A 21,038-nucleotide genomic window follows, 5' to 3' on the forward strand; every position below is an offset into this window, starting at 1 on the left:
CTGAAGGTATTTGGTTCGAACCAAACATATTTAGTTTCACAAAAACCTTAATCAAAGCAACATATTCACTTCTGTAACTTACAAGATTCATGACCATTCTCATTTTCTTTTTTTCTTTTTTATTTGTTATTTGCTATTTATTATTTATTTGTAGTCTTTGCTTCTATTCTTATTCTCAATTAGATATCTTTTATGGTTTCCATAGCTTTATTATTGGTTTAAATCTCAAATTAGATTAAGAATTTAAGTACCCATTTGAGAATTGAAACCAATGGTTATCCTTAATTTTTAACGGCATTAGAAGTCCAACATCATTAGTCCATAGAAGTCTACTGATTTGATGGTCATGATCACATCAAATGATGTGAAAGACTATGATTAATGACAGTACCAACAATATATTTTATAATTAGCTTAGACATCTTTCTAAAAATATGTTGTTTTTTTTTCCTTTTACTTATCAGTTGTATGCTTGATGGAGAGGTCTGAAGTTCCAAGCAAAGAGTGGATGTCGAAACCTAGGCTATCAGCGGAATACATTGATGGTGTAGTGTCATTTATTGAGTTCTTGAAATCGAATAGACAGAATTTGGGTAATGATGATCATTATTTTTGTCCTTGTGTAAAATGTCGTAATACCTTATCGAGGAGGAAAAATATAGAAACAATCGCAGAACATTTAGTCTGTGACGGTATAGATACTTCTTACAAGAGATGGACATTCCATGGAGAACATTGGAGGGATGGGATTCATGCAACAGTCGGAGATAGTACGTCTGTTCGTCAGTGTGATGAAGATATGATCCCAAGAATGACAGACATGTTGAATGATGCGCTTGGACATTTTTCCAACGAAGAAGATGAAGTTACTTGTATGGATGAGTGTTCTGATAGAAACGATGACCAAGTTCATGATGATTCAACAGATGATACTCAATATCGCCAAATGATAGAGGAAGCGATGCAACCCTTATATCACTCATGTCGAAAAGAGGATACAAAATTGTCAGTTATAGTTGAGTTGCTGAGTATGAAGACTAGACATCAATGGTCTCAGAAGAGTTTTGATGAATTATTGCAAATGATTAAAAGGATATTGCCACATGATAACTCCTTACCAGAAAACACCTACTCCGCGAAGAAAATGATCAAGACTTTACGGATGAAGTGCGAGATTATTCATGCGTGTCCTAATGATTGTATATTGTATTGGAGAGAGAATGAAGATAGAGATAGTTGTCCAAAATGTGGCGAGAGTAGATGGAAACCGGTTAATGAAAAGAAATCGAGGAAAAAACTTTTACCGGTGAAAATATTGAGGTATTTTCCACTAACGCAAAGGTTGAAACGAATGTATAGTGTGCCATGGATTGCGGAGAATATGAAATGGCATTTTAAAGGTGGTCAACAACGAAAAGAGTTTATGTGCCATCCAGTAGATTCATCTTGTTGGAGAGGAGTGGATAGTAAATGGGAAGATTTTGCTATTGAGCCACGCAATGTTCGGTTGGGACTTGCAACAGATGGATTTAATCCATTTGGGATGAAAAACAACTCATACAGTTGTTGGCCTGTTATGGTTGTTCCATATAATCTGCCACCATCTTTATGCATGCGAAAGGAGTTTACGATGTTGACACTTTTGATTCTTGGGAGAAATGGTCCAGGACATGATATTGACGTGTACTTGCAACCACTTATTGCAGAGCTGAATGAGTTGTGGTCTACAGGAATTGAAACATATGATGCCAGCACTAAACATATGTTTACAATGAGAGCAATTTTGTTATGGGCTATACATGATTTTCCAGCGTACGGTCATTTATCGGGTTGTAAAACAGCGGGAAAATTTGCATGTCCTGTTTGTAGTGAAGGAACAGATTCAATGTGGTTAAAACATGGTGGAAAATTTGCTTATATGGGGCACAGGAAATTTTTAACTGATCTCAACCATCCTTTTAGAAGTCAAAAATCTCAATTTAATGGGTATGAAGAAAAAGAGAAGCAGAATCGTCGGTTAAGTGGAGTTGATTTATTAGTCAAGTTGGAAACAATTCATACAGAGTTTGGAAAATTATCAGGTAAGAAAAGGAAAAAATCTACGAATGATGAGACTCCATGGTCGAAGAGATCAATATTTTTTGACTTGCCTTATTGGAGGGATTTGCCACTTCGTCACAATCTTGATGTGATGCACATTGAGAAAAATGTGACTGAAAATCTCTTCGCAACAATTATGAAGACGAAGGATAAGACCAAGGATGGCCGTAAAGCTCGATTAGACTTGAAAGAAATGAAGATAAAAAGGAATTTGTGGCCGGTGAACATTAATGGCAATGAGGTTTTACCGAAAGCTCTTTACGAACTATCTAATGAGGAAAAAGAATTAATTTGTAAAACCTTATGGGATTTGAAAGTTCCTGTCGGATACAGTTCAAATTGGAAACAAAATGTGAGTTTACAAGAACTTCAATTGAAAATTTTGAAATCACATGATTATCACATACTTATGCAACATTTATTACCGGTGTTGCTAATGCACGCATTCAAGATGAAGAATCAAAAGCCGTTGCGTGCCGCTATTCGACAACTCTCGATATTTTTCAATGTCTTATGCTCGAAAAAAATCAATCGTTTGGAGCTACAAAGTTTTAAAGGACGTATTGTAGAAACAGTGTGTGTATTCGAAAAATATTTTCCACCTTCTTTTTTTGTTTCTATGATACATCTCCTTGTGCACTTGGTGGAGGAAGCGCTGATGTGTGGACCGGTTAGATATCGATGGATGTATCCTTTTGAACGGTATGTGATGATCAATAAGCAATGAATATTTTTATTTGTCTTATCGTTGTCTAATTCGTAAAATATTATTAGGATGATGAAGAGTTATAAACGATACGTGGTGAACCAAACATTCCCAGAAGGTTCTATTACAGAATGTTATCTTATGGAAGAAGCAATGATGTATGCTATGCATTACATGCCTGATGATTTACGTAGAATAGGAAGTCATCAACGAGGCCAACATATGATTATGAATGATGACTGTGAACCTGCCTACCCTATTGATAAGAATGGGAAACGTTATGTTCTGAACAATGTGGAGTACGAGCAAGTTCGCAAATGGGTACTTCGTCAGTCTGCTGAGAATTCTCAATGGGAAAAGTATGTAGCAACAACTCAAAATTATTTCTATATTATATGAATTTAAACCTCATTAATTTATACTATCTTCTATAGGAAATATAATAAATACCTTCAAAGGCTTGCGTCAAGGGCTAATAGTCAAAAGACCAATTCACAAGCAGAGAAAGAAATGTCATACACTCATTGGGTAAGAGAACAACTACATGACGATTTCAGCCCCTCAATCACAAAAAGGCTTGCTATCGGCCCGAATGCTTCTGCAATTTCATATAACGCATATGCAGTAAATGGGTATGTTTTCTATACAGCGGAATATGAAATGAATTTATCAACACAAAACTCTGGGGTGTCAATGAAAGCTGTAACGAGTTTCCGGGCAAATGCTAGAGATACGAATTATGTAGATGAAGAAGTTACCTATTATGGTATTGTAAAGAAAATACTTGAGTTGGACTACTTAGATTTCAAAGAGACGGTATTTTATTGTGATTGGGTGCGTATAGAAGATTCAAATGGGTATATGGTTGATCGAGACACAAATTTACGATATGTTAATCTAGAGAGATTGATGAGAAATACAAAAGTGGATGATGAACCATTTATTCTTGCCTCACAAGCAACTCAAGTTTTTTATTGTAAAGATCAAAGTCGGCCTACTGAAGCTTGGCACGTGGTTTTAGAAGCTCCAAAGAGATTGAATAAAGATGTAGACGCTTTTGAAGATCCTTTAACATTTGCTGCAAGTAACGTGGATGCTTTATCATCTGTTCTTAAAGAAGATATCATTGAAAATGATGATAAAAACTAACTATATTGGTACGTTATGTATATATTTATGAAAAATAGTGTGTTATAATAGTAATGATCTACTTTTATTTCTTTCAAATACAAATTCATTGTTGATATTGTGTAATATTTCTGTTTTGGTTGTTATTTAACTCACTATTTGATTTATTGCTTTCATTTTTAATCTTATTGCTTTCAAATATCTATATTATTTGATTTATAGCTCGTCGATGGAGAATTCTGATAGCTCGTCGACATCGGATTCTGATAGCTCGACACCCTCGATTCCTATACGAGATAGTCATCAGAGTTCGTCGACATCAGATCCACATTCATCATCTGATTCACGTCTTCATGTGGAATTCAATGCTATAGGGCAATGCATTGGGGATAATTCGACAGACTTATCGACTAATATAGGCCGCTATGCGATGGCACACGTGCCACCTTTCTATTCTTCTTGGAGGAAGGTACCGACGGAGTTGCTTGAACTTATTTGGCGTCTTCTCCAGGTAGTTTAAAAATTCTATTGATTAGTTGTAATAATGATGAATATTTTCATTATATTAGAATTGATTTATTTGTTCATATTTTGACAGTCCCGTTACGACATTTCTGAGGACTACAAGAAGTTCTGCCTACAGAAAGCTGGTCATGCATGGAGAGATTGGAAATATCGATTGGGGAAGGAATACTGCAGAGTTGGTAATACTGATGCAGAACGAAAATTGAATAAGCCCAAAAGTAGATGGATCAAACAGGATGATTGGGAGAAGTTTGTTGATTTAAAATCGACATCAACTGATCAAGAAAAATGTGATAAAATGAAAAAGCTTCGTAAGCAAAATAAAACTCCACACACAACCGGTAGAAAGGGTATAGCAAAAAAGGCAGAAGAAATGGTAAGTATTAATCTAATTATTAATTTACATACTCTGTTTCAAATGTTCATTAATTTGTATTGCTTTTAAGATTGTATGCATTTTTGATGTGGCACATTTTTGATATAAACAGAAAAAATATAAGACGGATGGTCGGCAGCCCACAAGAACAGAGCTTTTCATCGATAGTCATACGAGGAGTGATGGTAGTGCTCCCACTCCTGAGTTGGCCAAATCTCTCGTACGTGATGTCATTTTTTTAGTCAAATTTTTTATTTTTATTTTTGAAAATATTACTTATCATCGTAATGTTTTCATTGTTTTGTAGGGTCAATTAAACAATCTTATTAAAGAAGATCCTAGTTTTACCCATAAGGATATTGATCATGATCCTATTTCCATTGTATGTATGACTTATATTATTTAATTTTAATTTTTTATTTACATACATTATATTAATCATAGTTATGCATAGGTGTTTGGGAAAGATGGAAAAGGCAGAATAAGAGGTATGGGGGGCGGAGTTTCAAAGACTTCATTACGTTATACAACTCAAAGTCGAAATTATACGGATAAGTTTGAAAGAGACATGGTTAACTTAACTCAACTAGTTCATACACTAATGAAAGATAAGAAGAAGAAAAAGAAGAACAAGAACAAGCACAAGAAGAAAAAATCATCTACATTTGAAGTTGGAGGTCCTTCTACTCAGGTAAGATGTAAAAACACTTTAACTTTAGAGATTCTTCATTTAATTTTTCATTAATATTTAATTCATATAAATGATGGATTTCAGCTTACATATCTAATCATAAACAATAATTCTATTTTATAGGCGACATCAGATTCCACAATTCCTAATAGGCGAGGAGGTAAAGAACCAGTATCAGAATCATTACCATCATTGAATAATGGTAGGGTATGCTTATTGATGAACTTTAGAAGGAATGTGATCTACGCCAAAGGAGCACTAGTAGATCCTGAGAAGCCAGATATGGAGTATTATTCAATTTGTATCGATGAGATCATTGACTCTTCGGCTGAGCTAATGGATAGAGATGGACCCCAAGGGACTTTACTTGATATTCTTTGTGGTGAGGTGATTAGATGGCCTAGGAGCCATTGTCGTGTATTTTGAGGGTTAAGTCAAGACAACGCTTAGGGTAAGAAGGTTTTTTACTTTTTGTTTGATAACTTCATACGGTAATGATGATATGTGTCTAATGATGATCTTAGAAATGGCACCAACCAGATACACATTCAATTAACTGTTTTCTTTTTTACAAGAAGCCTGACTTGAATGTTATGGTTTGCATGCCAATTCATGCACACACACATTCTTGATTAATTATGGATTTGAAACTAGATAATTGGAAGCGACTTTAAATTAATAGTAAACTCACCAACTGTTTTGGCCATTGCAGGTGGATGAAGCTACAAAGAAGTTAGATGAGCATGCTCCCCCTTTGGCAAAGCAGGTTGCAAGCACGGCATGTCGCATGGTGCATAAGGCATCACAGCTGACCAAACCTCTTGTATCTGAAGCTCGAACTAGAGGTGTGCCTGTGGCAGCACACAATTCTGTCAAGAAATCTGAACAGTACTTGTCGGAGAAAGCAGTGAAGGTTTGGTTCAAGCTCAATAAGATTCCAGCTTTCCAGATGGTGGTGGACGCGGTAGTTCCCACAGCTGCTCAGTGGTCAGACAAGTAAAACCAGGTTGTTGCAAGCTTCATCAATGTGTCAATGTCCACCATCACTTCAAAATGGTTTGACAACATCTTTTCTCTGGTTCTCATATGTGACAGTTTGCCATGGGTTTACACATGCCTGCAAAAACTGTTGTTTTCACATCTTGTAAGAAATTTGATGGTGATAGTCATCATTGTATTGGATCCAGGGAATATATCCAGGTAAGTGAAGATTTTTTGAAGCATTTTTTCTAGTATGATTGATGGATTTGGTTTTCATTTTCTCTCATTGTTCGTTTATATCTTTATTTTAATGTTTTTATAGATGAGTGGAAGAGCTGGGCGTCGTGGCAAAGATGAATGTGGCATTTGTATTATAATGATTGATGAACAGGTGTTTTAATGGCTTTCTATATCACTTTGTACTGTTCTCTTGTCATGTTTATTTTACCCATTGGAGCAGTTGTGGAAGCATGTTTATTTTACCCATTGGAGCAGTTGTGGAAGCTCTAGTCTTCAATGGTATCACTCTTGCTTCATTAAACTGTTAAAAAGCCTTTGAAGTGAAGGAACAATCTTTAGGGATGTTTTTTTATTTTAGTGTAAGCTATTTGATGAAGTTTTTTCATTTTCATTTTTTTTAAAAGGATATTCTGTTTAAATGAGACCTTATGTGTTTGGTTCCGGGCTAGATGTAGAATTGTATCATTCTAATGATTTGTATCCAAGGATCAACTTGAAGTTGAAAAATTAGATTCTGGACAGTAGAAGTATGATTTGTTACTTCTTTTTTGTCATTTGGAACAACAATTCTATATCTAAGCATGTATGGTCATTGTGAAATGCAGATGTTTCCCAGCAGTTGATGGAGCTCTTTGTAGCATAATTGCCATAGCATAATTGCCATGCTGTTATTTTGGGTTATTCTGATAATGGGTTTGGTGAAGAAGCCCTTAGGCTTTTTAAGTAAATGAGTTCACAGCAGATTTCATTACGATTATGAGTTTGATATCAGCATGTTCAAGTACAGGATGTCCACAAATAGGGAGAGGTTTTCGTAATTATACTATAAAAAATGGGTTTGAAAACGATATGCTTGTTCAGACCGCTCTGATGGACATGTATCTGAAATTTGGTTGCATTGAAGATGCTTATCGAATATTCAACGAGGAGATTCCGGTGAAGGATGTGGTCACATGGACATTGATGTTATCGGGCTTTTCAGAAATTGGGTTTGGGAAAAAGGCCATGGAAAATCTTAAATGAGATGATGTCGGAGATTGATGTGTCACTTGATTCCGTTGCTTTGATTGGCATGCTTTCGTGCTGCAGTCGGTCGGGAGCTCTACAACAAGGCAAACTTGTTCATGCATTGACCGTAAAAATAGGTTTTAGTGACGATAATTTTGTGGGGTCCGCTCTTATAGATATGTATGCAAACTGTGGGAGTTTGGAGAGCGCAAAAAGATTCTTTGAAGGAATGAAGGAAAATGATGTTGTATGTTGGAATGCTATGATTGCAGGTAATGGGATGAATGGGCGTGGTGATGATGCAATTGATCTCTTTTTACGAATGAAAGTTTCGGGCATAGAACCGGATGAGTCAACTTTGGTATGTGTTTTGTGGGCATGTAGTCATGCTGGGATGGTCGATCAAGGTCTTCAAATTTTTGATCTTATGGTTAAAGATTGGCATATTGTGCCTAATTTACGACACTATACTTGCATTATTGATCTTCTTGGCCGCGCTGGCCGGTTAAATGATGCTTTTTCACTAATAAATAAGATGCCTTTGAAACCTGATGCAGCGGTTTATGGGTCCTTGCTTGGTGCTTGTAGAGTTCATAGGAATATCGAGTTGGGGTTAGAAATTTCTAATAAGCTTTTTGAGTTGGACCCAAATGATGCTGGGTTCTACGTCTTACTTTCAAACATGTATGCTACTATTGGAGATTGGGAAGGTGTAAAGATGGCCAGAGTATCATTGAGATCAAAGGGATTGAAGAAGACCCCTGGTTTAAGTTCAATTGAGATAGATCGGGTCGTCCATACATTCAAGGCTGGGGATAAGGATCATCCCCAATACCGTGAGGTTAATGAGATATTGAAGAGTTTGATTACAAAGATTGAAGCAGCGGGTTATGTGCCTGACACTAAGTTTGAGATCCATCAACCTTTATTGCTCCCTTCACCAATCTTAATCAGGTATGTATTCCCTATCTGAAAACTTCTGTATTCCCATTACCCCCACTCTAAATCCGCCCCTGAATTCAGGGACTTGTTCATAAACGATCAAAGTTGTACCCTTAACAACCACACGACCATCAAAATTTTGGCCATTAGCATATTCAACCAACCAACTTCACGGTCCAAAATCAATTAACTCGACTTTGTTTGGATCAACCATTATAAAAAAGAGATTTACTTATAAGGGATTTACTTATATTAAGATTAGATTCATTGAATTTATTTTTATATACAAATCCTAACACTATTTGTTATTTTTATAAACAACAGCAGCGACATAGTGGTAGTTTTGTTGGATGGAGATGAATTATTGGAACAGTGGAACACAACAATTTAAAAAAAATAAAATTTAAGATAGTGGAACTGTTTGGTTCAAATAAGTGCTTTATTATTTCTATTGGAATTTTCTTTTCAGATGGAGATGAATACTCTCAAGGAGATGGTTTTGGGTAAACCTGCTCCTTTAGTCAGTACTTTCAGACTGAGCTACTACATGATTTTGAATTTATTGAGCCGTGCTGAGGGCCAATTTACTGCTGAGCATGTTATTAAGAACTCATTTCACCAGTTTCAATATGAGAAGGTTTCTTTTGAACTCTTTTTTCATTGATATCAGCGGTTCCTTTACTTAATTACAGGTGTGCCATGATAATGGTCAGCTTTTTTTTTTTTTGCATTATTCAGACATTACCTGATATAGGGGAAAAGGTTTCAAAATTGGAGAAGGAAGCTGCTATGCTTGACTCCTCTGTGGAGGTAATCTTTTCTCTTCCGTATGTATTCATCATTTTGAAATTGCATATTAAATCTTATTTTCTGACTTGATAGGCTGAAGTTGCATGCATGTAATCGAATTTTTATGATAACTGATCAAAATGGTTGTTGAATGCATGTAATTATGACAGGAAAACTGGCGTAGGCCAAAGGGTATTGATTCTCGTGTAAGGAGGAAGTTCAAAGGGGTCACCCTCATCCCCAGCATTGGTTATGGCTCAGACAAGAAGACGCGCCATCATCTTCCTAATGGTTTCAAGAAATTTCTTGTGCACAATGTCAAGGAGCTTGAACTGTTGATGATGCACAACAGGTACATGGTTCCACACCTTTTTAATTCTTTGGGGGGGGGGGGGAAAGAGAGGATACCATAAGCAAACCCATATACATCACATGCTAATGATTAGTGATACCTGACCAGGACTTACTGTGCGGAAATTGCACACAATGTTTCTACCCAAAAGAGGAAGGAGATTGTCGAGCGTGCTGCGCAGCTGAATGTTGTTGTTACCAATAATGTTGTTGTAGCTCCGGTCCTTTACAGGCTTGGACTAGTTGAGCAGTTACGAGGGAGAAACACGGGTCATGTTGGTGCCTTTAGCTTTGACAAAGCAAGTGCCATGGCAGAGCAGCTTGAGGTAGCTAGGCAGGAACCCCTTGATTTCTCTTGCACCATCATGATTATCGGAAAGATAGCTGGTCACAAAGAAGGTTCAGGATGTCCATTTCAAGGAACTTGATCCATTTCAGATTGAAAGTGTGATTTTTTTTTTTAGACTTCGTTACATTGATGTATGTGAACATAATATTAGGAATTCTTCCAACATGTGAGATTAAAAGTTAACTTATAATTTTGACTTATATAAGTAATTTTTTTTTTTTAAATTTTATTATTCGTTGATACTATAAATTGCATGCAAATTGGTGTGAATGGAGGGGATGATAGTGGATTGGTGTGAATGGATGGGATGAGATGTGAATGTTGATGTGGATGGGATGGGATGGGATGTGAATGTTGATGTGGATGGGATGGGATGTGAATGTTGATGTGGATGGGATATGAATGTATGAATTTTTTTTTGCAGGTATAGGTTGAAGACAAAGCTAGCATTTGAGTATGTTCTGACTGGTCTTTAATTAAATCGACGGTCTTTATTCGACGGTCTATAACCGTCGAATATATGATATTATTCCAGATTCGACAGATAAAAACTGTCGAAAATATGTTATTCGACGGCTTAAAGGCCGTCGAATATATGTTATTCGACGGCTTAAAGGCCGTCGAATATATACTATTCGACGGTCTAGAACCGTCGAATTTTATAAAAATTCTATGGTTTTTAACCGCCGAATTTTTTTTCGACAAGGCACAATTCGATAGGCTAGTTCGACGGTCTAGACTATCGAATTGATCCATAATTCGACGGTTTTGGACCGTCGATATTTTGGAATTTTCACGTAGTGGTTGTCGGATGCGTAGCTAACGACGATGTTTCCTTGATCATGTTGTAAGGAGTGTAAATGTTTCAGTGAAGAGTAACCTTTATGTTGGCATTTTCATCTGATCTCCTTGTAGTGTGTTTTTAATTGATTTGTCTTTCAAGCTATTGAAGCCTAGTGAAGGTCCTCAATTTTAAGATCGATCGCACTTCGCTTCCTTGAGAACTTGTTGCGAGAGAAAACAATCGGGGTGAACTTCCTTTGTCTTTTCGACTGGATTTACTTGATGAATTCATCAAATTTACTTAGAAAATTACAAGTACTTGAGCTTGGAGGAGTTTGTAACACACGACCTCAATTTGCAATCATGCGAGAAGCAACCTTTTGAAAACTCTCAAGAAAATATTTTCTAGAATTTTTTTTTAAGATTGTATTTCCTTGAAAACTACTAAGTTATCTTGAGACTTAGTATACTTGAGGTGTACCATATTAAATCCTCAAAATATTCAAACTTGTAATTCATTGCAGCTTGGATGAATACTCAAGATTGTATATGTTTGAAATGCAAAGGATTAAGCCTCGAAATACCCAAGTTAATACTTGTGTGCCCGAGTTGTATGGGATCAAAATCCTCCTAAAATAAAAAAAACATCCAACCTCATTACTTATTGTACCTAAGATGCATGAGATTAGACCCCCAATCATACGAACTCAAGATTTAATCAGAATCTCCATATTTTCTTGAACCCAATGACACCAAAGCTGTTGCTTATATGGTCTTGGTGTATTTGAGATGTATGGGATCACATACTTATCTCCTCATTTCCTTTGACTAACAACACTTTCATGTCTATTGAGACGTATGAGATCAACCCTTGAAAAAAAAAGAATTCAAATGAATTGGTTTAGGTGTGAACACCATATTTGGTGTGTATGAGAAGTATGGGAACAAACTCAGGCACTTAAATGAGCAACTTTTCTTTTTTTAACAGAATCTCATTAGAATAACTTCTGTTTGGTTAAGCCATGGTGTATGTTGTATAGGATCATGTCCCTTTGTTCTCATCCAACTAAACTTAAAGTTGAATATGAATGAAAAGCACAGGAACATATCTTTTGCTCTCATTCAACTAAAGTTAAAGTTGAGTATAAATGAAAAGCACATGATCACACCCTCCTACTCTCATTTCCAAACATTTTAACTTCATCAAGAAAAATTTTCAGCAAAGGTTCAAACGTACACACAGGCTTCAAATTTCACACGGTGCATTACCCCCTTCAATATTCGAAGATTTTGTTCCAAATTAGATTGGAATTCCTACCTTGATAAGAATAGTAACGGTGATGTTGATGGTGGGTTTATTGCGTGGAATCCAAAATTTTCTTCCTCAAGAAGTCACAATGGCTGCTCATTTGAAGATAGAGTTTTGGATGATGAAATTAAGGGGTTTGTGAGGAAAATGATAACCATTGGATTGAAGGATTGACGTCTCCCCCTTTTTTATCAAATTTTTTTTTTTGCATTCTTGTTTGAATTAACTCGTCAAGCTTTTGGGTTGATCCTGAAAGACTCCCACATTTGGTTTTACCGAGTCGCCTCAATTTCAACTGAGCCAAGTTAAGTTGACTCACAATGGGCTTCAGGTTTATTGAAAATGAACCATGGACCCTTAGTAAGATAAGAAATCTTACTAAGCTGGTGAACTTAGCTTCTTATCTTTCAAGAAGATAGTATTTTCTTTTGCTGTTTGTTTTAAACGGGTTTGTGCAAAACCTTTGAGACTTATCAATTAAAAATTGGGGTGTTAATAGAGATTGTAACAAAACAAACTTCTAAATCTCTGTTTCTCTGTTGTCTTCGATTGAGATCAAGTTCTCATCAGCGAAGGCGCCTTTCAAACCCTTCCTCCGGATCTATCGAAGGTGCTTAAGCGAGCTTTCGCTTCAAGAAGTTAGCCGTAGAGTCGAAATCTAGAGATTTAGGTCTCCATCTTTGCCGATCTGGTTCGATTGACGACCCTAGCCATTGTGGAGTTGCTGCCAATGCTGAGGATGAAGGCGTTTCTAGCTTCCGAATTCGTCAAGCTTTCTTGAATCTCGATGGATCTACTCTTCCTCTTGCTCTCGACGAAACCTTGCATCATTTTTTATGAGTTCTCTCGTCGTCTCCACAGATTTCGGCAACTCTCGGCCATTCGCTCTTCAAACTTTTCTTTATATATATATATATATATATATATATATATATATATATATATATATATAGGGAAATGTTCAGCACCCTAAGTTTTACCACACACTTTAACAAACGTTTTTTGTCTTACATGGGTTAGAAGTTTTGGAATGGGCTGATTTTTGGTAAGGATGATCTCTATGATTAGAAGATCATCCTCCCCAAAAATCAGCCCATTCCGAAATGTTTAGCCCCATGTTTACACGTTGAAAAATCATGGACCGTCCATTTTTTGTAAATCAATTTTGATGGGGTTAGAAGTTTTGGAATGAGCTGATTTTTGGTGAGGATGATCTCCTCACCATAGAGATCATCCTCACCAAAAATCAGCTCATTCCGAAACTTCTAACCCATGTAAGACAAAACGCGTTTGTTAAAGTGTGTGGTAAAACTAAGGGTGGCGAACGGGACCCATATATATATATATATATGGGGAAATGTTCAGCACCCTAAGTTTTACCACACACTTTAACAAACGTTTTTTGTCCTACATGGGTTATAAGTTTTGGAATGGGCTGATTTTTTGTGAGAATGATCTCTATGATTAGAAGATCATCCTCCCCAAAAATCAGCCCATTCCGAAATGTTTAGCCCTATGTTTACACGTTGAAAAATTGTGGACCGTCCATTTTTTGTAAACCATTTTTGATGGGGTTAGAAGTTTTGGAATGAGCTGATTTTTGGTGAGGATGATCTCCATGGTGAGGAGATCATCCTCACCAAAAATCAGCTCATTCCAAAACTTCTAACCCATGTAAGACAAAACGCGTTTGTTAAAGTGTGTGGTAAAACTTAGGGTGCCGAACGGGACCCATATATATATATGGATCAGGTTCAAACGACAACCATATAGACAACGCGTTTTGTCTTATATGGGCAAAAATGTTTGGAATGGGCTGATTTTTTGTGAGGATGATCTCTATGGTTAGGGGATCATCCTGGCAAAAAATCATCCCATTCCAAAACTTCTAGACCGTCCGATTTTTGTTGAAAAATTATAGACCGTCCAATTTTTGTAAATCAATTTTGATGGGGTTAGAAGTTTTGGAATTTGATGATTTTTTGCCAGGATGATTCTCTCATCACAGAGATCATCCTCACAAAAAATTAGCCCATTCCAAACATTTTTGCCCATATAAGACAAACACGTTGTCTATATGTGTGTCGCAATGTGTGTTGCAGGAACCCGACCCTATATATATATATATATATATATATTCGTTTGAAATCCGATTCAAATCTAGAATTGAAGAAAGATTTGCTCGTATACATATATATTTACGATCATTCTTGTTTGGGTTGACTCGTTTGGGTTGATCTCGAGAAGTTCCAACCTCTAATTTTGACTGAGTTGTCTCAATATCAATTGAGTCCAGTTGAGCGGACTCATACTGGGCCGCAAACTCTCTTTTTTTTTTATAAAAGCGGACTCACTTTTTTTATTATTGAAATCTTTCATCAATTTAGAATCGAGATCTTCCATTAGTCTTCTATTTCAATTAAAACTCTAGCTTTTGTAGCTCCTTCCCTTTCTTTATTTAATCTTACTCCTCCAAACAGAGTTTTAGTCCCATACAAACTCCACAACGAGTCCGAAAAACATTTGAACTCCAGTCTTCTTATTAATAGAGCGCACCACCAACGAGAGTTTTAATTCGACACATCACGTCTCATTGATGAGGGCTCTATCTTCTTATAAATACAACACAAGACTGCTACCAATGATGGTTGATTCCTGAAGAGATTTGCAGCGAGTGTTTTTTTTTAATTCGACACATCAGATCTTATTGAAGAAGGCTCTATTTTCTTATAAACATAACACAACACAGATTCTTGGAAGGGGTTTGCAACGGTTCATAGGAGTGACGTTTACATCAGATCATATGTAAGTGATCTCTCCCTAATATCTGCCAAAGGAATCCTCATCCCATTTTTATTGGAAAGGGTTGTTTGTAGGTTCTTTCCGAGTTTCTACTTCTTTCTTCTTGTATTGCTGTAATCCAAGGAAAGTTTTTTTTTTTTTTTTTTTTTATAGCTTTTAAAACCATTTCCTCCTTTCCAGAATTTTTTTATTTAATTGTCTCACGGTTGAAATTGAGGGATCCATATCCAACAATTTTGATGTTGTAACAGAGATCACGTTCATGAGTAAGTCGTGTTCCTTTCTCTCCAACATGAACTACCCATGTTAATGGTAATGATGAGGAGGTGACAACATTGATCTTTTTTTTTCAAGTAGATAATAATATGGCAAAGATATAGCGCACCATAGAGGCAGGCCAGATCATAACAGTGCTGTTGAAGAGACCTAACAGAGCATAATTTTGGGGAGAAGGAAGTTATGATTCTTTTGACATATCTGATTTCTTTATCAGAACAATAAGGCTCACCTCTCATGGGTCCTGGAATACAGACATGAACATATAGCATGTGCAATCCCCAATTTTTCCTTAAAAAAAAAACACAGGGGTTGCATCGACTTCTCTTTTCATTGCTCTTGATAGTGTTTCAAGCATAGACTCGAAAGATTCCTTTGCTGCATTTGCTTCAGCATTAATACACCTGCCTAATGATTTCCACCTATGAACACTGATGATTCTGAATTTCTTTCTTCATCTATCTCCAACACATGCGTAGCTTTCTTAGGGATTGAAAGAACATCTGTACCTCTATTACATATGTAGAAGAGAATTCCACACATGGTAGATGGAAGGATGATCATGGAATCCGTAGAAGAACCACGCGACGAACTCTTTGTCCAGCTAGTTGGCCAATCTCTAGCATAGCTGTTCATCAGTAGTGCTTAAGAGGTGATAACGTCAACTGGCTGACAAACGTCAATTGGCTAGAAAAATTACTTGAAGCAGGATTTGTTCGAACAGAAGAACCATGCGACGATCTATTTGTCCAGCTAGTTGGCCAATCTCTAGCATAGCTGTTCATCAGTAGTGCTTAGGAGGTGACAATGTCAACTGGCTGACAAACGTCAATTGGCTAGAAAAATTACTTGAAGCAGGATTTGTTCGAACAGAAGAACCATGCGACGATCTATTTGTCCAGCTAGTTGGCCAATCTCTAGCATAGCTGTTCATCAGTAGTGCTTAGGAGGTGACAACGTCAACTGGCTGACAAACGTCAATTGGCTAGAAAAATTACTTGAAGCAGGATTTGTTCAAACAGAAGAACCATGCGACGATCTATTTGTCCAGCTAGTTGGTCAATCTCTAGCATAGCTGTTCATCAATAGTGCTTAAGAGTGGACAATGTCAACTGGCTGACAAACGTCAATTGGCTTGAAGAATCACTTGAAGTAAGATTTGTTCAAACAGAAGAACCATGCGACGATCTATTTGTCCAGCTAGTTGGCCAATCTCTAGCATAGCTGTTCATCAGTAGTGCTTAAGAGTGGACAACGTCAACTGGCTGACAAACGTCAATTGGCTTGAAGAATCACTTGAAGTAAGATTTGTTCAAACAGAAGAACCATGCGACGATTTATTTGTCCAGCTAGTTGGCCAATCTCTAGCATAGTTGTTCATCAGTAGTGCTTAAGAGTGGACAACGTCAACTAGTTGACAAACATCAATTGGCTTGAAGAATCACTTGAAGTAAGATTTGTTCAAACAGAAGAACCATGCGACGATTTATTTGTCCAGCTAGTTGGCCAATCTCTAGCATAGTTGTTCATCAGTAGTGCTTAAGAGTGGACAACGTCAACTGGCTGACAAACGTCAATTGGCTTGAAAAATCACTTGCAGTAAGATTTGTTCAAACAGAAGAACCATGCGACGATCTATTTGTCCAATCGGTTGCCTATCTCTAGAGCAATTGTTCATCAGTAATGCTTAAGAGTGCACAACGTCAACTGGCTGACAAACGTCAATTGGTTTGAAAAATCACTTGAAGTAAGATTTGTTCAAACAGAAGAACCATGCGACGATCTATTTGTCCAACTGGTTGCCTATCTCTAGAGCAATTGTTCATCAGTAATGCTTAAGAGTGCACAATATCAATTGATTGACAAACGTCAACTGGCTAAAAGGACCATGCGACGAACTATTTGTACAGTCAATTGGCCAAACTCTAACGCTAGAGCATTATTGAGCATGATGATTTTATTTTATTTTATTTTATTTTATTTTACTTTTTTTTGTTGATGTGGTTGAACCTGAAGTAACTTTACAGGCTGCCTACGTACCCAAAATGGGATCAAACCATAACGTAGTTCAGATGGATGCTCTAAGTTTTGCCTAGACCGCCCTCTCGGGTTTTCAATCTAACGAGCTCAATTCTTTTTTTTTTGGACCGTTCACAGTTTTAACTCATGCGGATCAGGAGTATCATGTAGTTTAAACTCGTACGATAATGAGCATTGCTAAACAGTTTAGGCTCGTACTGGGGAGCATTGTCAAACAGTTTAGGCTCGTGCTGGGGAGCGTTGTCAAACAGTTTAGGCTCGTGCTGGGGAGCATTGTCAAACAGTTTAGGCTCGTGCTGGGGAGCGTTGTCAAACAGTTTAGGCTCTTGCCAGGGAGCGTCATTCTTTTAAGCATAGTATCTTTTTAGGAATTTGCCGTTAATTGGACCAAGACGTAATCCTTCTGGTGTTACAAGAAGGTATGCACCATTAGTGTATACTTCTTTCACTACATGAGGCCCATCCCATTTTGGATCAAAATTCTTTCCAGAATGGTGTGAGAGGATGATTGGTCGTTGTACAGCGAGAACTAAATACCCAACTTGAAAAAAACGTGGTCGGACTTTCTTATTGAATGCACGTGACAGACGGGCTTGGTAACACTCTAGTCGTTGTTGTGCTTCCGATCTCTTTTCGTCCAATGCTTCAAGTTCAGCTAGACGTAATTTGATATTCTCTTCGCAAGTTAGACCTTCTTGGATTGCAATCCTTAAGGAAGGTATCTGTCGTTCCAATGGGAGAACAGCTTCAACTCCATAAACCAATGAGTAAGGTGTGGCTTGTGTGGAGGTGCGGTATGAGGTTCTGTATGCCCATAATGCTTCTCCAATTCGTTCATGCAAATCTTTTTTCGATTTTGAGACAACCTTCTCAAGAAGCTTGTAGAGAGTTTTGTTGAAGGCTTCGGCGAGTCCATTTGCTGCAGCGTTGTACATTGTAGAACATCTCTGCTTAATGTTAAACTTCATGCAGAATTGATCCATCAGCGTATTGCTAAAAGATTTCCCATTATCTGTCATGATATATCGTGGAATGCCGTAACGGAAGACGATATTACTTTTGATGAAATCGACTACCGTTTCTTTCTTGACCTCTCGAAGGGGAACTGCTTCAGCCCACTTAGAAAAGTAATCTGTTGCGGCGAGGATATAGAGATGTTGCCTTGAAGATTTTGGGAGTGGTCCAACGACATCAAGTCCCCACCCGTCAAAGGGCCAAGATGCGATTGTAGGATGCAATGGCTCCGGCGGTTGACGAATGTAATCTCCATGAAATTGGCAAGCTTTACATCTCTTTGCATGGTTTAAAGAATCTTTCATCATAGTAGGCCAGTAAAATCCCATCCTTTTTAGACTATGATGGAGTTTCGGCCCTGATTGATGTGAACCGCACACTCCAGAATGTGCTTCTTCTAAAGCATCTTGAATTTCATCATCTCCGAGACATCTCATCAAGATGTCATCGAAAGAGCGACAATATAATTTATCGTTGAAATATAAAAATCGAGGTGTCCTACGATGTATTTCGATTTTGTGCTTTAGGTTGTCTGGCAGCTTCCCATGCTATAGATAGTCAATAAGTGGTTGTCTCCAATCTTTGACTTCGGCTATTTCGACGATATTTACTTCATGCAATTCGCAATTTTCATCTATCAAAGGAGGTAGTACCCATCTATGGCAGATAGGGATACTCATTGTCTCTCCTTCTAGCATAGCCAAACTTGCAGCAAGACTAGCTAAAGCGTCAGCCTGCTTGTTTTCGGCTCTTGGTATGTGTTTGATGATGACGTCTTCAAACTGACTTAGAAGTTGTGTAGCATATTGGTGATAAGGTACCAACTCATGTTTTCGGACGTCATACTCTGTTGAAAGTTGGTTGATGACAAGCTGTGAGTCCCCATACACATAGAATTGGTGTAATTTCATCTCTAGCCCGAGTTCTAAACCAATGATCAGAGATTGGTATTCTGCAACATTGTTTGAACATAATTTCGTCAAGGCAAATGAAAATGGCAATACCTCATTTTGTGGGGTGATAAAAATTACACCTGCCCCCGCTCCATCTCTTCTAGCTGCGCCATCAAAGAACATTCTCCAAGCTGGAAGTACATCAATAGAAAATACTTCTTCGTCAGGAAGTCGTGAGATAATTTCCATTCAGCTGGAATAGGATGATCAGCAAGAAAATCGGCTAATGCTTGTCCTTTTACGACTTTTTGAGGGATGTAAATAATCTCGAATTCTGATAAGAGAAGGGCCCATTTAGCTAGTCTTCCCGACAAGACTGGCCTTGTCATGATGTACTTGAGTGGATCGGCCCGCGCAGTGAGTCGAATTGTGTGCGATAACATGTAATGTCGGAGTTTCTTTGTGGCAAAGATAAGCGCTAAACATGTCTTCTCAATAGGTGAATAGTTTACTTCTGCTCCAACAAGAGTTCGACTCAAGTAGTAGAGTGCACCTTCTTTTCCTTCGTTATTTTCTTGAGCAAACAATGCTCCTAATAACATGAATGTTCTTTGGTGCCGGCATCTTTTGAATGGCTTCAATCTTGTTTCAATCGATTTAAATACCACGATGCCGAACCACGAATCCCAAAAATTTACCCGAGGTGACTCCAAAAGCACATTTTAATGGATTCATCTTAAGCTGGTACCGCCGTAATCTGTCGAAGGTATCACGTAGATGTTGCAAGTGATCTTCCCTTTTTCTGGACTTTACTACTAGGTCATCAACGTAACATTCCACCTTGTCATGTAGCATGTCATCAAAGATTTTCTGCATAGCTCGCTGGTAAGTGGCACCAGCATTCTTAAGTCTAAAAGGCATAACTTTGTAACAATATATACCTTTTGAGGTACGAAAGGCTGTAAGCTCCTCGTCTTTTGGAGACATTCGAATTTGATTGTAACCAGAAGATCCATCCATGAAAGACAAGGCTTCATGTCCTGTAGTCGCATCAACCATAAGTTCTATGATTGGAAGCGGAAAATCGTCTTTTGGACATGCATTATTCAAGTCGCGAAAATCGACACATACTCGAATTTGTCCATTCTTCTTTCTTACCGAAACTATGTTGGAAATCTAGGTTGGATATTTTACTTCTCGGATGAAGCTAGCTTCTATCAACTTGTTGACCTCTGTCTCAATCTGTGGTATCAACTCTGGTCGAAAACGACGTTGTGCCTGTTTTATTGGGCGAACTCCGTGTTTAACTACGAGCTGATGAACAGCGATCTTCGGATCAAGTCCTGGCATTTCTTTGTAAGTCCAAGCAAATACATCTTTATACTCTTGTAGCAACTTGAGGTACTCGGATTCTTCATGCTGGTTTAGGAGAGTACTGACGAACGTGGGTCGCGGCTCTTCAATTGTCCCAAGATTTATTTCTTTTAAATCGTCGACAGTGGCCTGTCCGCCTTCTTCAAAGACCGGTGGAGCACTTTCGAGTTCTTCATCTGACGAAGTAGAATCTTCTTCAGGGAATTCCTCAATGGTAATATGATTTACAGAAACATCTTCAGAATTGTCTTTTCCAACAGCTGAAGCTTGGTTGTTACCCGTTTGGTTTGTGATGATGATGGTGCGTCGCTTCACAATCAATGCATCTGATATCGAGACTTCTAAAGCTGTCTGTCGTTTC

The 21,038-nt window shown here is 37.6% G+C and overlaps 5 protein-coding genes across 5 annotated transcripts; all 5 read left to right on the forward strand.

The window, feature by feature from the left end:
* The first annotated feature begins 475 nt into the window (after nt 1–475).
* LOC147386859 (uncharacterized) lies at nt 476–2,827 on the forward strand. The gene is made up of 2 exons (XM_086424633.1): nt 476–2,452; nt 2,750–2,827. Exons 1-2 carry the CDS (start codon nt 476–478, stop codon nt 2,825–2,827), a joined length of 2,055 nt encoding a protein of 684 aa, XP_086280759.1.
* Nucleotides 2,828–2,875: 48 nt separating this feature from the next.
* Nucleotides 2,876–3,955, forward strand: LOC147386860 (uncharacterized). The gene is made up of 2 exons (XM_086424164.1): nt 2,876–3,165; nt 3,241–3,955. Exons 1-2 carry the CDS (start codon nt 2,876–2,878, stop codon nt 3,953–3,955), a joined length of 1,005 nt encoding a protein of 334 aa, XP_086280290.1.
* LOC147386861 (uncharacterized) lies at nt 3,823–6,400 on the forward strand. Its single transcript, XM_086424163.1, has 8 exons — nt 3,823–3,963; nt 4,157–4,445; nt 4,533–4,835; nt 4,948–5,055; nt 5,143–5,217; nt 5,290–5,526; nt 5,650–5,977; nt 6,239–6,400. Exons 2-7 carry the CDS (start codon nt 4,164–4,166, stop codon nt 5,950–5,952), a joined length of 1,308 nt encoding a protein of 435 aa, XP_086280289.1. The 5' UTR covers nt 3,823–3,963; nt 4,157–4,163; the 3' UTR covers nt 5,953–5,977; nt 6,239–6,400.
* Nucleotides 6,021–6,526, forward strand: LOC147386862 (REF/SRPP-like protein At1g67360). Its single transcript, XM_086424634.1, has 2 exons — nt 6,021–6,032; nt 6,239–6,526. Exons 1-2 carry the CDS (start codon nt 6,021–6,023, stop codon nt 6,524–6,526), a joined length of 300 nt encoding a protein of 99 aa, XP_086280760.1.
* Nucleotides 6,527–6,592: 66 nt separating this feature from the next.
* Nucleotides 6,593–10,364, forward strand: LOC147386863 (uncharacterized). The gene is made up of 6 exons (XM_086423366.1): nt 6,593–6,726; nt 6,830–6,898; nt 9,167–9,334; nt 9,436–9,507; nt 9,657–9,838; nt 9,947–10,364. The coding sequence occupies exons 1-6, from the start codon at nt 6,628–6,630 to the stop codon at nt 10,263–10,265; spliced, it is 909 nt and encodes a 302-aa protein (XP_086279492.1). The 5' UTR covers nt 6,593–6,627; the 3' UTR covers nt 10,266–10,364.
* Nucleotides 10,365–21,038: the final 10,674 nt, after the last annotated feature.

Source organism: Akebia trifoliata, chromosome 14 (genome assembly GCF_017979445.1).
Source record: "Akebia trifoliata isolate Shusen 1 chromosome 14, ASM1797944v1, whole genome shotgun sequence".
NCBI lineage: Eukaryota > Viridiplantae > Streptophyta > Magnoliopsida > Ranunculales > Lardizabalaceae > Akebia > Akebia trifoliata.

Bases quoted from the DNA above. Each gene is read 5' to 3' on its own strand.
- LOC147386859 (XM_086424633.1), top strand. From the start codon at position 476: ATGGAGAGGTCTGAAGTTCCAAGCAAAGAGTGGATGTCGAAACCTAGG. The intron at 2,453-2,749 runs GTGAGTTTACAA...CACTTGGTGGAG, and splicing joins GTTCAAATTGGAAACAAAAT to GAAGCGCTGATGTGTGGACC.
- LOC147386860 (XM_086424164.1), top strand. From the start codon at position 2,876: ATGATGAAGAGTTATAAACGATACGTGGTGAACCAAACATTCCCAGAA. The intron at 3,166-3,240 runs GTATGTAGCAAC...TATCTTCTATAG, and splicing joins GAGAATTCTCAATGGGAAAA to GAAATATAATAAATACCTTC.
- LOC147386861 (XM_086424163.1), top strand. From the start codon at position 4,164: ATGGAGAATTCTGATAGCTCGTCGACATCGGATTCTGATAGCTCGACA. The intron at 5,218-5,289 runs GTATGTATGACT...AGTTATGCATAG, and splicing joins ATCATGATCCTATTTCCATT to GTGTTTGGGAAAGATGGAAA. The intron at 5,527-5,649 runs GTAAGATGTAAA...TCTATTTTATAG, and splicing joins TTGGAGGTCCTTCTACTCAG to GCGACATCAGATTCCACAAT.
- LOC147386863 (XM_086423366.1), top strand. From the start codon at position 6,628: ATGGGTTTACACATGCCTGCAAAAACTGTTGTTTTCACATCTTGTAAG. The intron at 9,335-9,435 runs GTTTCTTTTGAA...TGCATTATTCAG, and splicing joins ACCAGTTTCAATATGAGAAG to ACATTACCTGATATAGGGGA. The intron at 9,508-9,656 runs GTAATCTTTTCT...TAATTATGACAG, and splicing joins TGCTTGACTCCTCTGTGGAG to GAAAACTGGCGTAGGCCAAA.